Here is a 14,636-nt window from a genome sequence, read left to right as displayed (position 1 = left end):
TCTGAATTAAAATGCGCTGTTAAGTATAAAACACACACTGGATTTTGAAGACTTCGTATATAGAGAATGTAAAGTGTCTTATTAATAACTCCTTTTAATTCATTATATAGTGAAACTACAATGTTCTGGAGCTATTATGTTAAATAAAACATGTTTTTTTTTTTTTTTTTTTTTTTTTTTTTTTTTTTTTGAGACGGAGTTTCGCTCTTGTTACCCAGGCTGGAGTGCAATGGCACGATCTCGGCTCACCGCAACCTCCACCTCCTGGGTTCAGGCAATTCTCCTGCCTCAGCCTCCTCAGTAGCTGGGATTACAGGCACGCGCCACCATGCCCAGCTGAATTTTTGTATATTTAATAGAGACGGGGTTTCACCATGTTGACCAGGATGGTCTCGATCTCTTGACCTCGTGATCCACCCGCCTCGGCCTCCCAAAGTGCTGGGATTACAGGCTTGAGCCACCGCGCCCGGCCCTGCTGGCATTGTTTTCTCTGGACAGTGCTGCTCTAGAGGACTGGGCACCCCGGGCCAGTCACATGGGTGGCATTAATTTATTAATGGAATAAGGTTTCACTGAGCATCCTTCGCTAGTGCTGGCCTACAGCTGATCTCAAGGGTGGGGGTCAAGCTGGGGAGGGGGTGTCGTCACCTGCACCTTTGGTCCTAAAGGAAGAGGCAGGCCTGCCTGGGTGGGTATCCCAAGCTGGGTGCCTTTGTCACCAGATCCGGAGATGATGCTTGCATGCCTGTGTCTAATTAAATATGCAAACCAGGGCGATTAAAAACAACAGAAAAGGGTGGGCCTCCTATGTATTTCAACGAAGTATTACTACTTCGGCAGAACTCCAAAATTAAAAAAAAAACAACAAAAACCACAACCTTCAGGTTATTCATCTAAACCAATCCAAAATACACTCGATGGTTACGTTTCAATCAGATCCGAGGATGGGCTGGGGCTGGGGCTGGGGTCGAAGGAGGATCAAAAATTGCCATGTAAACTCCAGGGGTAGAAACTTTGCCAAGTTCATTCTTGTATCCTTACCGCTTGGAACAGTGAGTGGCACATAGTAGGTGCTTCCCTTAAATACTAGAGTGAATCTATATGTGGAATTGTGCGGATGCAGGTGTGAGTTTTCCTGGGAGGGGTTGGGGGTGAAGGTCTCTAGCTTCTGTCAGTCTCAAAGGAGTCTTGGGTCCCCAAAGGGTTAAAAACCACTTCAAACAGACAGAGAGATGGAATTTATTTGAAATCAATGTCAAGCATCGGTTATTCTAATCCTGGGGCTTGGCCAGACCTGGGCGTCTGGAATGATCTACGTGCTTAAATACACCACTCGCCACCATTTTCTCCAGGTAATTTTCCATCCCTGCCCCCACCGTCAAGGGGAAGAAAGTGCTCCTCGGATCCCCGCTCGCCCTGGCCTCCCGCAGCCGCTGCGGGGGCGGCCGCCAGCGGACCCCCGGGGCGCCCGGCGCGGAGCAGTCGCCCGGACGCGCGCGGGCCTCGGGCGCCGCCGGGACCCCAGCCCCCCAAACTTTGGCAAGTTGCGGGCGCTGAGCGCACCCGGAGGCGCGGGGCGCGGCCGCGGGCGGAGCCGCCCCCTGACGCCGGGCCGCCCCCTCCCGGCCCCGGCCGCCCCGCCGGCTCCGCGGAAAGTTTGCGGCCGCCCCTGCGCCGCGCCCGGGGCCTGGGTGAGACTGCGGCGGCGGCAGGGCGCGGACGGCCATATTTGCCGGCGCGGCCCGAGCCGCCGACAACAAAAAGTGCGCGGGCGCTCGGCGAGCGCTCGGACCGGCGCGGGGCCGCCGGGGCCGCCGCGCCGCCGCCCGGCCTCGCCACCTCCGCCGCTGCCCTCGCGGCCTGGTCTCGCCGCGCCCGGCGCGCCCGCCGCCCGGGGTGATGTCTTACAAACCGAACTTGGCCGCGCACATGCCCGCCGCCGCCCTCAACGCCGGTGAGTGAGCCGCGTGCGCCGCGGCCCGAGCGCCGCCAAGTTGGGGGCCCGCGCGCCCAGCCCCGGCCCGGGGCTCCCGGGGGCGCCCTTAGAGGCCGGGGGCAGCGGGCTCAGGGTCCCAGCCCGGGGCAGCGCTGCCGCCGCCATGATTTCCGAGCCCGCGCCGCCAAAGTTCGCGGGTGCGCCCCGCGCGCGGAGGGCCTCGTCTGGGGGTGCGGGGCGGGCGGCCCGGGGTGACCCCCGCGCCGGCGGCTGCGGATCGCATGGAGCGCGGCGGGCGAGGGCGAGGGCGGGGGAGGCTTGTTCTCGACTCCTTTTTCTCCCGCTTCTGGGCGGCTCGGCGAGGGCCCCTGCCGGCGGGAGTCGGGAGCGGCCCGGGCCGCGCCGGGCGCGGGGCGCGGGGCGCGGGGCTCTGCCGCCCTGGGGAGCGGGGGACGCGGAGCAGCCCGGGCTGGGGGCGCTGCGGGCGGGGCCAGACCCCACGCGGGCGGGCGCGGGCGGAGGGGTGCGGGCCTGCCGCGGGCCCTGAGGTCTCCGGCCTGCCGTGATCGTGACCGGGACGGGGTCGCGGGTGGACAGCGAACCCGGAGGCCCAGGGGCCTTGGCCGGGCGCGTGGGAGCAGGGGCTGCCTCACGCGGGCACGCGCGGATCCCCTCAAGGTGTGCGCGGAGTGAACGAAGTTGGCTAATCCCTGGGACTGCTGGGGCCCAAGCTCGGGCTTGGGGGCAGCGGGTCACGCGGACGCCCCATCTGGGAGCCCGCAGGGCTGGGCCTGGAAAGCCCTGGATGCAGAAGCCGGGAGGGGCTCTCCTCGCCCTTCCTGGGGCTGTGGCTGCAGCCAGGCGCTCGCAGGAAACTCCTCCAGAAGTTGTCAGGCAGCTTCAGGCTGAGCCCAGGGGACCAAGGGAGCCATGGAGAGTGGGTGCAACGAGGGGCTCGGAGGTGCCGGGCGTTCTGCACTCACTGGGGCCCCTCTGCTCTGACACTTGGTCGGAAACAGACTTCCCAAAAGGTGCGTCGTGGGGAGAGGGGGAAAGAGCTTGAGGGGGAGGGGAGGTGGCCCCGTTGGTCACCGGTGCCACGCTGGCTCTCCTGCTCGAGTTTTGGGCCTTGTCTGCAAACGCTGATTTCATAACTCCCCAAATCCAAAGTTGGAACCCATACAAATGATATTAGAAAAACCTTGGACACTGAGGTGTACGGGCTGGAAAGAGTTAAGCGCCAGGGTGCGGAGGGAGAGTTGAATTGCTCACTTTTGGGCTCCGAGTCCCAAAGAGCAAACAGCCACTGTTTTCCTCTCAAACATTCTCACCTCTGGGGTCCGCAGACCTTACAAAGACGGGCTTTGTTGCCAGGTAGGAATGCCAGCAGCCTTCTTCCTCTTGGCCTGTGGGGAGGGCAGGGGCTGGTGTTGCCTGCCCGGGCAAGGCTGACATCTCAGACTTGCCCTGTTATCATCGGGGCCGGGACCCTAAACTGGGACCTTCGGGGTTTGGGGTCACAGGAACGGCGGCACCCAGAGGGACCCCTGAAGTCCTGTTCTGGGCTGGCTGCACTTGTACTCAGCTTTTCTTCTTTCTCTTGTGGAGAATTCCAGGAGTGCCGAGATCCTCAGATCTGGGCTTTTTCGTGCCCCCCCCCCCCCCCCCCGCCCCTCCACCATGGGCTCCTTTGCCGAAACCCAGCTCCCCTCCTGCCATTTGCATCCAAGATGGACTCTCCGGTGCCGCCGCTCCTCCAGCTTCCTTGTCATCATCCCTCACGCCCTGCAGCCCTGCCTCCTGCTCACGGGTTGCCAAGCCGCGGCCTGGCCGGTGGTGGCAGTGGTGGAGTTAGACAAAGCCCCCGCCTCCCCCGCCCCAGAGCCCCCCAGGCGCCCCAAGTGGCGGGAAGGCCGCCAGCTCCCCAGGCCCCGGCGCTCTTTGTCTGGCGTGGGGGCGGGGAGCTGCGCCTGGCCCCAGGAGCTTCCTGGCCTCTGCCAACCCCTCGCTCCTGCACACTGCGCTCATTGTCTGAGATGCGCCGAGACGGCCTGCGCTGACGCGGTCCCTGTGTCCCGGTCCCTGTGTCTGCAGGAAGGAGTGACCATGAGTGGAACTCGGGCCCTTCCGCCAGCTCTCTCCAGGACCAGACACCACCCCCAACCCTCAACAAGGAACTGGCCTGGACTGAGCACTGGGGTCACCGAGCTATTGCTCTAGTCGCCCAGCCAAAATGGGACCGATTTCTCATTCCTCCTCCCTCTCAGCCCTGCAAAACCTAACCCTGGTATCATCAAATAGTAGGATCTGGAGCCGGTAGACCTTCTCTTGGAAAGCACTGCCTCTAACAAATGGAGAAACTGAGGACTGGAGAGGGAGGGGCACTGTCTGAGGTCACACACCTAGGAGTGGCACAGCTGGGGCTGGTGCTGACGGGGGTGTGGGGAGGACAGAAAAGGGGAGGCGGGGATCAGTGGGCAGAGCAGCTGCGGAGGAGGATGGGGCACACCGACGGGATGTGAGCATGCATGGAAAGCGGCCAGCGCTTCTCCTGCCGGGGTGCTGGGATCTTCCAAATGCCCTGGGTTCTGTCCACGATGCTCGCCCCAGCGACTGGCCCTCGATGCCAGGATCGGAACCCAGGTCTGTGCTGGCAGAGACTGTATTCCCCACTCCATGTTTGCTGCCACATCAGAAGCTGAGAAAACGGGGTTTGGCTGATGTGGTGAGGAGGCTCTGGGGGACACCGCCCTGGCCAATTCCTGCAGTGGCTGTTAACGTGGCCGGAGTTCGTGGGGGTAGTGCTTCCCCGTCCTGAGCAGCCTATCTCTGTAGCGCATGTGTCTTGTCATCCCCACGTGGGAGGCATGGAAACTGAGGCTCGGAGTGGCACAGCGCTCTGCCCAGTTCAGGTCCAAGTCCGCATTTCCCAGTCCACCCCAAGCCTGAGCATAGCCCTGGGCTGCAGTGGCGGCATCCAGGGCTGGCCGGAGACCCAGGGAGATAGCTGGAGACTGTCCCCCATCCCAGACAGAGAGGCAGGTGCCAGGGTAGCTGGCTCCCTGCGTTGGCCTCCTCTGTGCTGTGAGGCTTGGGGCCACCCCCTCAGGTCTCTACAGCCAGGGGCCTGGAGCCAGGGTTCTCCAGGGCTCCTCCCAGCTCCCCCAGCCTGAGGCCCCGAACTTCCTTCCTCCTCTGCCCCTCCCCTCGCCCACACCAAGCGAGCAGCTGGTGGGTTTGGCCAGCCTGGCACCAGCTGTCTGTCCCCGGGGCCAAGTCTGCTGCACCCGCTGTGTGTGTGAGAGAGAGACCGTGTGGCTCTGGGGGCGGCAGGCGGGCAGCTGCCGAGGAGGACTAGGTAAATTCTCCATGGTTACCGCTGTTTGTCATTCTGCAGGCTATCCTTTACCCGCTAATGGCCACTGGGACGCCATTGCGGGGCTGCGTGCTCCCAGCCACGGACTCCCCTCCCACATCCAGGAGGCAGTGTGCTGGGCTGGGCCCTGCTTGGTCCCTGACTGCGGCCCTGGACGGGCCCCAGTGTTGCCTCCCGTATGTGGGGCCTCAACCTTCCTGTCTTGGGATGCAGAGCCCTGGGGATGTAGACTGCCAAGAGTGGTCCCCTCTTTGGGGAGGGGAGACAGGCACAGAGAGGTCGAGGGGCTTTCTCTGGGGCACACAGAGGCTGTGGTAGGGTTGGGTCTCATACTCCAAGGCCTCCCCGTGTCTTCCCCATCGTTGAGCGCAGCGATTTGGGCACATAGGAGCAAAGGAGCATTTGGGGACATAGGAGCAAAAAGGCTTCGTGTGTTAGGAAGCTCTGCTTTGTGTGGACCAGCCTCCACGGCAGGGGACACTTGTGGTGTGATGTGGCTTTGAGGTTCTCAGCCTCTGGGGACCAGGACACAGGGACAAGGGATGGTCAGGGATGAGGCTGGGAGTGGCATGGCAGTAACTTTATCTTTGGGAGCAGCCCTGCTGCTTGGAAGGCTCTGGCTGGCTGGGAGGGAGCTCCATGAGGACCAGCGGCCCCTGCAGAGCTGGAGATGGCTGGGTGCCTTCTAGCTCCATTCCACTAGCAGTCTTCTGTGCTGCTCAGACCGGAGGCGGAGAGCGGGGTTCTCTGTCCTGCCACAGTTGGTGGCGTGGGTCCTGGGCAGGGGCTGTTGCAGAACCTGGAGCCCTTGCCTTGGTACAGCTGGCTGAGCTGACTCCTGGCCTCTCTCTCCCCTCCCTGTAGCTGGGAGTGTCCACTCGCCTTCCACCAGCATGGCGACGTCTTCACAATACCGCCAACTGCTCAGTGACTACGGGCCACCGTCCCTAGGCTACACCCAGGTATGACAATGCGGGTGATGGCTTGGCGGGGGGGCTGCGGGGAGATGTGCTCCCTGCCTTCAGAGGAGAAGAGTTGGTGGAAGAGGTGAAGGCGCAGAAAGGATGGATGGAGCTTTCTCAGCCCAAGGCCCTGCCTGGGCTCCTGCTCAGAAGACATCAGAATGAAGGGTGCTGAGGACTGTGCTTTGCCGGGACCTGTGAGGTGGTGGGCACAGAGCACCAGGAAGTGGCAGCAGCCCCAGCTGCACTGAGCCCCCACGCCACGTGCTCCTCTGGTGGGTCTCCACTCTCCTCTTTCCTGGGCAAGTGAGGCCTACCTTGACCCTGGCTCTCCAAGCTGGGACAGAAGAGAGGGCTGGTTCCCAGCTGCTCTCCACAGGGCGTGGGCCCCGCAGAGAGGAGGCGGCTGTGTCTTGGGAGCCAAGCTGCCTCTTGTCGAGGGCCAGTGTTTGAGAGCATGGCCCGGGCGAGGCCGGTCCCTCGTACCACCACTTTCCAGACTGACCCCCACTTGGTAACTGCCCAAGACCTGGGCTCCTCATCAGCCCAAGGGTGACCCTAGTACCCCCATCCCAGGTTGGGGAGCGGCAGGAATGGGGTAGCCTCCACCTCAGCTGTACCCCGAATTTCCAAGGGGATGAACAACCTCTGGGGAAGGTCCCAGTGGAAAGATGCTCTCCCTGACTGGGCCCCAGCGCCAGTGTTCTGAGGTCGCCATGGAGCCTGTTCCTTGCCCAGTGGCTGGCTCCCTGGCCGTGCCCTGCCAGGCTGTCCTGCCCCAGGATAAGCAGATGCGGGCCCATGAGCGGGACCTGCTGAAGAAGCGGCGGCTGCGGGAGGCCAGGCAGAGGCACCGTCTGGAGGGGCAGTGCCACATCCCGGCCATCCGACCCCGGTGCCGGGACCGGCGGGAGGCCCATGAGGCCTGCAGGCAGTGCCATGGGGAGGCCAAGCAGCCGGACCAGGATGAGGCCAGGACAGAGCTCGAGGCCAGGGGACAGAGGCGGTGGTGCAGGAGGGAGGAGGCGAGGGCCTTGCCCAGGGAGCTGGCGCAGCTGTGGGAGGAGGCAGCCGAGGAACAGGCGGCCTGGGCTTTCGGGCCTTCTGGAAGCCTAGCCTCTCTGATCCAGGTGCTTGCCTGGGGCTTCCTGGTGATGGTGGGAGGAAAGGTTTTTGGGAGGGCGGGCCCCGTTAGTGGGATGGCGAGAGAAGGGAATGCATTCCAGGCTCTGGCTTGGCCGTGGCCAATGGCTGTGGTCCTGGTGGCCCAGATGTGGCCTCTGTCTCCACAGTGGCTCCGAGGCTTGGCCCTTGGGATGCGCCCTCCCTCCTGTCTGCCTCCTGGGAGATGCTCTGTGGACTCTTTCGAGCCAAGAAGAGCTGGTTCCCCTGTTCTGTTCATTGGAGATGATAAACTTGCTTCCCGGAGACGGCTGGGTGGTCTCCCAGGGTGTGTGAGGATGGGAGCGTGAGGACCATCTCCTTAACCTGTAGTTGTCCGCTAGAATGGGACGTGCCTCAGCCCAGCTGAAGTGGGCGCTCCAGGAGTCTGAGGCTGGGCTGCGTTCCCTCCCTTGACCGGCCCAGGATCCTCTCCACCCACCTGCCTGTGGCCTTGGGGTCAGGTTCAGTCTGCTGAACCCAGTTTTTTTTTTTTGAGATGGAGTCCCACTCTCGCCCAGGCTGGAGTGCAGTGGTGCGATCTTGGCTCACTGCAACCTCCACCTCCTGGGTTCAAGCAATTCTCCTGCCTCAGCCTCCCGAGTAGCTGGGATTACAGGGACGTACCACCATGCCCGGCTAATTTTGCTGAACCCATTTTTTTTCTGCTTCTAGGGAACTGGAAATAGCCAGGTGCCCCAAAGCAAATACGCGGAGCTGCTGGCCATCATTGAAGAGCTGGGGAAGGAAATCAGACCCACATACGCGGGCAGCAAGAGCGCCATGGAGAGGCTGAAGCGTGGTAAGCCTGGCCCCACTGCCCTGCCGGTGACCACAGTGCTAGGCCTTTATCTCTGGAAAGACTTTTGGGGAAAACATGGGAGGGTGGGCTAGGGATGGGGCTCACCTACTAGGGCTCCTGTCTTGTTACAGAGTTGCTGTCTGCTGTGGAGGCATCAGGCGGGCAGTGGTTCTGGTGGCAAGGGGTCTTGGGGGCCAGAGGTCTTCAGAGGGGGCTTCCGGGAATGGCAGTCCAGATAGCCTTTCGTACCCTGCGTGCTGCCAGAGGGTCTGCTGACCTTCAAGGGGGTGTTCGAAGCCCCCTGACCCTGCTGCTCCCCCTCCTGCCTGGTCTGCTTCTGTTGGCTGACACTGGTCCTAGGGAAGCCAAGCTCAGGGTCATCAGTGCCTGCACTGCCCTCTGCTGTCCCCTCTTTGGAGCTGGACCCAAAGAAGCTAGGGTCTGGGGAGGGAGGCTCAGAGCACTTTGTTCTTTTTTTTTTTTTTTTTTTTGCGGCGGAGTCTTGCTTTGTCTCCCAGGCTGGAGTGCAATGGCACAATCTCAGCTCACTGCAACCTCTGCCTCCCTGGTTCAAGCACTTCTCCTGCCTCAGCCTTCCAAGTAGCTGGGATTACAGGCACACACCACCATGCCTGGCTAATTTTGTATTTTTGTAGAGATGGGGTTTTGCCATGTTGGCTAAGCTGGTCTTCAACTCCTGACCTCAGGTGATCCGCCCACCTTGGCCTCCCAAAGTGCTGGGATTGCAGGCGTGAGCCACTGTGCCCGGTCTGGCACTTTGTTCTTTTAATGATTGAAGAGCGGGAGGGCAGGCAGGAGATGATAGAGCACAAGGGACTTGTGTCAAGGTATGACTGGCCGCCTGATTTCTTTATTTTTATTTTTATTTTTATTTTTATTTTTTTGGAGACAGAGTCTCGCTCTGTAGCCCAGGCTGGAGTGCAAAGGCGTGATCTCGGCTCACTGCAACCTCCGCCTCCCAGGTTCAAGCTATTCTTCTGCCTCGGCCTCCTGAGTAGCTGGGATTTCAGGTGCGCACCACCACGCCTGGCTAATTTTGTATTTTTAGTAGAGTTGGGGTTTGTCCATGTTGGTCAGGCTGGTTTCGAACTCCTGGCCTCAGGTGATCCACCCTCCTAGGCCTCCCAAAGTACTGGGATTGCAGGCATGAGCCACCGTGCCGGGCATGATTGGCTGATTTCGGAAGGATGTTAAATAGGTTGCTACCTCCTGAAATGAAAGAGGAGTGGAGGAAGAGTAGGATTTCTATTTTAGAAGGCTACAGTGCAGTGCAGCCGTAGCCCGTGATCTCATTCAAGATGAGAGGGAACTTGGGATTCTCTAAAAGGCAGGAGTAGCATCCTTGGAGAAGAACATTCTTTGGTTGTAAATATGTGGCATGAATGTGGGCTGTAGTTGACGTCATGACTCCAGTGACACGACGGCCAGCTGAGGACAGGCTGCTGCCAGGAGCAGGGTTGCTTTGGAGTTCATGAAACCCTGTGAGGAGGTTGATGGATCTCAAAGCTAGGTTGGGACTAGCAGGGTTACAGGGTGTGATTGAAGAGGGCCTGGGGAAGAGATGTGGAGCCCAACCCTGGTCTTGCCCCAAGAGTTGGGTGGTCCCAGGGCCGCTCTCTGGTAGCTGCGATGCTGGTTACCAGAATGGAAATTCCTGGGAACATGCTGGGACCCAAAGTCCAACAGGTGATTTGCAGCCACCCATAAAAGGTACTGGTTCAAGTCAACAAAATGGGTATAAGCTGCCAACCTTTCAGTAATAAGGAAGACCTAGTGTCACTCCTTGGCCAACAGCCAAGCCCGAGCTGACCAAGCTCAGGCCACAGCAGGGTGAAAACACGTCATTGATGGCTTGGAGACTTAGGAGCATTGTAGGTAGGTTGGCAACTACAGCCCATGAGCCAAGAGCCACAATAATAGTGTTTTTTTTTTTTTTTTTTTTTTTTTTTTGAGACGGAGTCTTGTTCCGTCACCCAGGCTGGAGTGCAGTGGCATGATCTTGGCGCAGTACAACCTCCGCCTCCCAGGTTCAAGCAATTCTCCTGCCTTAGCCTCCCAAGTAGCTAGGATTATAGGTGTCTACCACCACACCCAGCTAATTTTTGTATTTTTAGTAGAGATGGGTTTTCACCCTGTTGGCCTGGCTGTTCTTGAACTCCTGACCTCAGGTGATCTGCCCTCCTCGACCTCCCAAAGTGCTGGTATTATAGGCATGAGCCACCTCACCCGGCCCCAAGAATAATTTTTATAGTCCTTTTGTTTTTGTTTTTACTTTTTTTTTGAGGCGGTAGTTTCGCTCTTATTGCCCAGGATGGAGTTCAATGGTGTGATCTCGGCTCACTGCAACCTCTGCCTCCTGGGGTCAAGTGATTCTCCTGCCTCAGCCTCCTGAGTAGCTGAGCTTACAGGCATGTGCCACCACGCCCGGCTAATTTTATATTTTCGGTAGAGACAGGGTTTTTCCATGTTTGTCAGGCTGGTCTCGAACTCCTGACCTCAGGTGATCCGCCCACCTCAGCCTCCCAAAGTGCTGGGATTATAGGCGTGAGCCACTGTGCCCGGTGTTGTTTTTTTGAGATAGAGTCTCACTTTGTTGCCTAGGCTGGAGTGCAGTGGCATGATCTTAGCTCTGCAACCCCTGCCTCCAGGGTTCAAGTGAGTGTCCTGTCCCAGCCCCCCAAGTAGCTGGTATTATAAGTGCCTACCACCACGCCTGGCTAATTTTTGTATTTAGTAGAGATGGGGTTTCACCATGTTGGCCAGGCTGGTCTTGAACTCCTGACCTCAAGTGGCCAACCTGCCCTGGCCTCCCATAGTGCTGGGATTACAGGTGTGACCTACTGAGCTGTCATGGTTCTTAATGGTTGAAAAAGAAAAATGATTTGGGGATGTGTGAAAGTTACGTGAAATTCGGACTTAAATGTCCATAAATAAAAGTTTGTGTTGGTGCACGCCTATAATCCCAGCAGTTTGGGAGGCTGAAGCCAGGAGCTTGAGACCAGCCTGGGCAACATAGTGAGACTCCCATCTCTACACATAATAATAAAACAGCCAGGCATGGTGGTGTGTGCCCATAGTCCCAGCTACTTGGGAAGCTGTGGTGGGAGGATCACCTTGATCCTGGGAGGTTGAGGCTGCAGTGAGCTGTGATTGTGCCACTGCACTCCATCCTGGGTGATGGGGCAAGATGCTGTCTCAAAAAAAAATTGGAAGTGGTTGTGACAGAGACTGTGGAGCCTGCAAAGCCCAAAATATTTGCTGTCTGGTCCTTACAGAAAACATTCTCCAAGGCTCTGAGTTACATTCTAAGATTTGTGAGTTGATGATGTGGGGATGTCATTCCCAGTGGCCTCTGGGAGTCATTTATTAGAAGAAATAGAATCCTTAGTGTCTATTAAAAGATCATATTTCATGAAGTTCAGTAGCGACAGAAAGAAAAAACGGTAAGCACCAAACCGTAGAGACAAAAGACTGGGGAAGATTCATAGGGCAGAAGGTAGCTGCAGAGTTTTGTGGGGATGTCCCGGTGGACCAGGCAGCAGTCAGTCCTCTGCGCCCTCGAGTGTCCGGCGAGAGGCATTCTTCTGCTTGACACTGGTCAAGCCCTTTCTAGAATTCGGACTGAGGAAGCCAGAGAAAAATCTCCACAGTGGGTCAGGCATAAAGAATTTGGGTGGAGACAGGTCTTTCACCCAACAATGTCACGGAAGGACAGGGACAGCTTGCTGGTGCCACCATGAGTGCAGGTAGAAATGTTTAGAGAGACATGGAGTTGTGGTGAGGAGGAAAGGGCTTTAGAGGGGCATGGGGTGGTTAGCATCCTTCAGGGTTGCTTGGATCAAGGTGCCACCAGTTCCCTTTTTGTCTGAGGGTTTTGTGGCCAGGCATGGAAGGATGGATCCTCTTCCTGTTTCAGAATGGGTTCTGCTGGCTGGCTGGCCCGGTGCACCGGCTGATCATAGGTCTCTGCCTCTCTTTCAGGCATCATTCATGCTAGAGGACTGGTTCGGGAGTGCTTGGCAGAAACGGAACGGAATGCCAGATCCTAGCTTCCTTGTTGGTTTTGAAGGATTTCCATCTTTTTACAGGATGAGAAGTTACAGTTCATCTCCCCTGTTCAGATGAAACCCTTGTTTTCAAAATGGTTACAGTTCAGTTTTTTGGCTCTGAACCTACAGTCTCAAAGATTGAGAAAAGATTTTGCCGTTAATTAGGATTTGCAATTTAAGTAGTTAGGAACTGCCCAGGTTTTTTTGGTTTGTTTTTTGTTTTATGCATTGATTTAAAAGATGCTCCTAAAGTTATCTTACAGCAAACTAGTTTGCCTCCAAGACACCATTGTCTCCCTTTAATCTTCTCTTTTGAATACATTTGTAACTCACAGTGTTCTTTGTTCCTTTTCATAAGCTAACACCACTCTAGGGATTTTGTTTTTAATGCATATTGACAGCACGCTTTACTTAGTAGCTGGTTCCCATTTGCCATACAGTGTAGATTCTGCTGAATGTAACTTCTTTTTTGCTTAAGCATTTGCATGACTATTAGTGCTTCAAAGTCAGTTTTTAAAAATGCACAAGTTCTAAATACAGAAGAAAGAGCAACCCACCAAACCCAACAAGGACCCCTGAACATTTTCATACTAAGACTGTAAGTAGATCTCAGTTCCTCGTTTATTGTAAGTTGATCAAAACATCTGGAAGAAAATGACTAAAACTGTTTGCATCTTTGTATGTATTTATTACTTGATGTAATAAAGCTTATTTTCATTAACAATTTGTATTAAAATGTGAGTTCCTGCATTTTTTTTTTTTGGGATGGAGTTTCGCTCTTGTTACCCAGGCTGGAGTGCAATGGCACGATCTCGGCTCACCGCAACCTCCGCCTCCTGGGTTCAGGCAATTCTCCTGCCTCAGCCTCCTGAGTAGCTGGGATTACAGGCACGCACCACCATGCCCAGCTAATTTTTTGTAGTTTTAGTAGAGACGGGGTTTCACCATGTTGACCAGGATGGTCTCGATCTCTTGACCTCGTGATCCACCCGCCTCGGCCTCCCAAAGTGCTGGGATTACAGGCTTGAGCCACCGCGCCCGGCCCTTAAGTTCCTGCAATTCTTAAGTGCTGTTTTAATTTTCTGAGACAGGGTTTTGCTTTGCCACCCAGACTGGAGTGCAGTAATGTAATCTTGGCTCATCGCAGTCTCAACCTCCTCAAGCAGTCCTCCCGCCTCAGCCTCCCTAGTGGCTGGAACTACAGGTGTGTGCCACTACGCCTAAATAGTTAAAAGACTTTCTGTATTGAATTGAATGGGTGTGTGGGGAAAAAACCCTTTTTGTAAAGATGAGGTCTCACTATATTGCCTAGGCTGGATCCTGGGCTCAAGTGATCCTTCCACCTTGGCCTCTCAGAGGATTATAGGTATGAGCCACCATGCCTGGTCTTTTAAATAATATCTCATTAGAGGTAGGAGATACCTGTTCAAAGGGTGTTTTTCCCTCCTGACCCGGAAACATTTTGGTGATGACATCACTAGCACAGTTAGCTGGGGAAGAATGTGTTTGCTAAGTCAGAGGTAGGGATAAAGTGAAGTTGAATTATGGGTATATTTTAAGTGCAGCAAACTTAAGTGTATGCAGGAAAAAAAAAATACCAGAAGCAGTTTTTTTTTTTTTTTTGAGATGGAGTCTCCCTCTGTCGCCCGGGCTGGAGTGCAGTGGCTTGATGTTGATTCACTGCAACCTTTGCCTCCCAGGTTGAAGCAATTTACCTGTCTCAGCCTTCCGAGTAGGCTGGGATTACACGTGTGTGCCACCATACCTAGCTAATTTTTATTTTTTTAAATAGAGATGGGCTTTTACTATGTTGGTCAGGCTGGTCTCGAACTCCTGACCTCAGGTGACCCACTTGCCTTGGCCTCCCAAGTGCTGGGATTATAGGCATGAGCCACCGCACCCAGCCTGAAGCAGTTTTATTGACTTGGCCTATTACCCCATAGTCAGGCCATTCTCAGTTCATAGGTGCTTATCTTGTGAGCTTTTGCTGGGTGCTATAGGAGTCTTTCATAAAAAGTGGCCTCTAAATTCAAACTACTTCATCTGGTGCTCACTGGAAGAATTACCTGCTCTGGTGCCAGGAAAGAATTGGCTGCACTGGAGAATCCACGTGGTGGTCTCCGACAGTGCCTCCCAAAGGGATTTTAATTCTTATTTTATACCTTAGGCACTAAATGTGCAGTGAGAATTTGCTAAGCAGTAGGCAAAGACAAATGAGAGAGACTTGTCTTTGATGCAGGCATGAGGCGAAGTCTCAGCCATAACACGGCTGAAGGCCAGCAGGAACGGGCTCTAGGGAAATGGGTGCCTGCATCCCTTCCTGCATGTG

General features: G+C 56.3%; 1 protein-coding gene across 6 annotated transcripts; it reads left to right on the top strand.

The window, feature by feature from the left end:
• Positions 1-1,185: 1,185 nt before the first annotated feature.
• On the top strand, positions 1,186-13,057 carry CDK2AP1 (cyclin dependent kinase 2 associated protein 1). Of its 6 annotated transcripts, none has more exons than XM_032243355.1 (4): positions 1,186-1,352; positions 6,177-6,274; positions 8,111-8,237; positions 12,240-13,057. In XM_032243355.1, exons 2-4 carry the CDS (start codon positions 6,206-6,208, stop codon positions 12,305-12,307), a joined length of 264 nt encoding a protein of 87 aa, XP_032099246.1. In that variant the 5' UTR covers positions 1,186-1,352; positions 6,177-6,205; the 3' UTR covers positions 12,308-13,057. The 6 variants fall into 6 exon arrangements, with proteins under 6 accessions (XP_032099246.1, XP_032099245.1, XP_032099248.1 ...); XM_032243354.1 differs by lacking the exon at positions 1,186-1,352 and adding an exon at positions 1,369-1,954; XM_032243357.1 differs by lacking the exon at positions 1,186-1,352 and adding an exon at positions 2,429-2,614.
• Positions 13,058-14,636: the final 1,579 nt, after the last annotated feature.

This window comes from Sapajus apella, unplaced genomic scaffold (assembly GCF_009761245.1).
Source record: "Sapajus apella isolate SASKATOON/1434 unplaced genomic scaffold, GSC_monkey_1.0 scaffold2, whole genome shotgun sequence".
Classification (NCBI taxonomy): Eukaryota; Metazoa; Chordata; class Mammalia; order Primates; family Cebidae; genus Sapajus; species Sapajus apella.
Note: the sequence above shows the minus strand (reverse complement) of the source record. Positions and strands in the feature narration are given on the sequence as shown.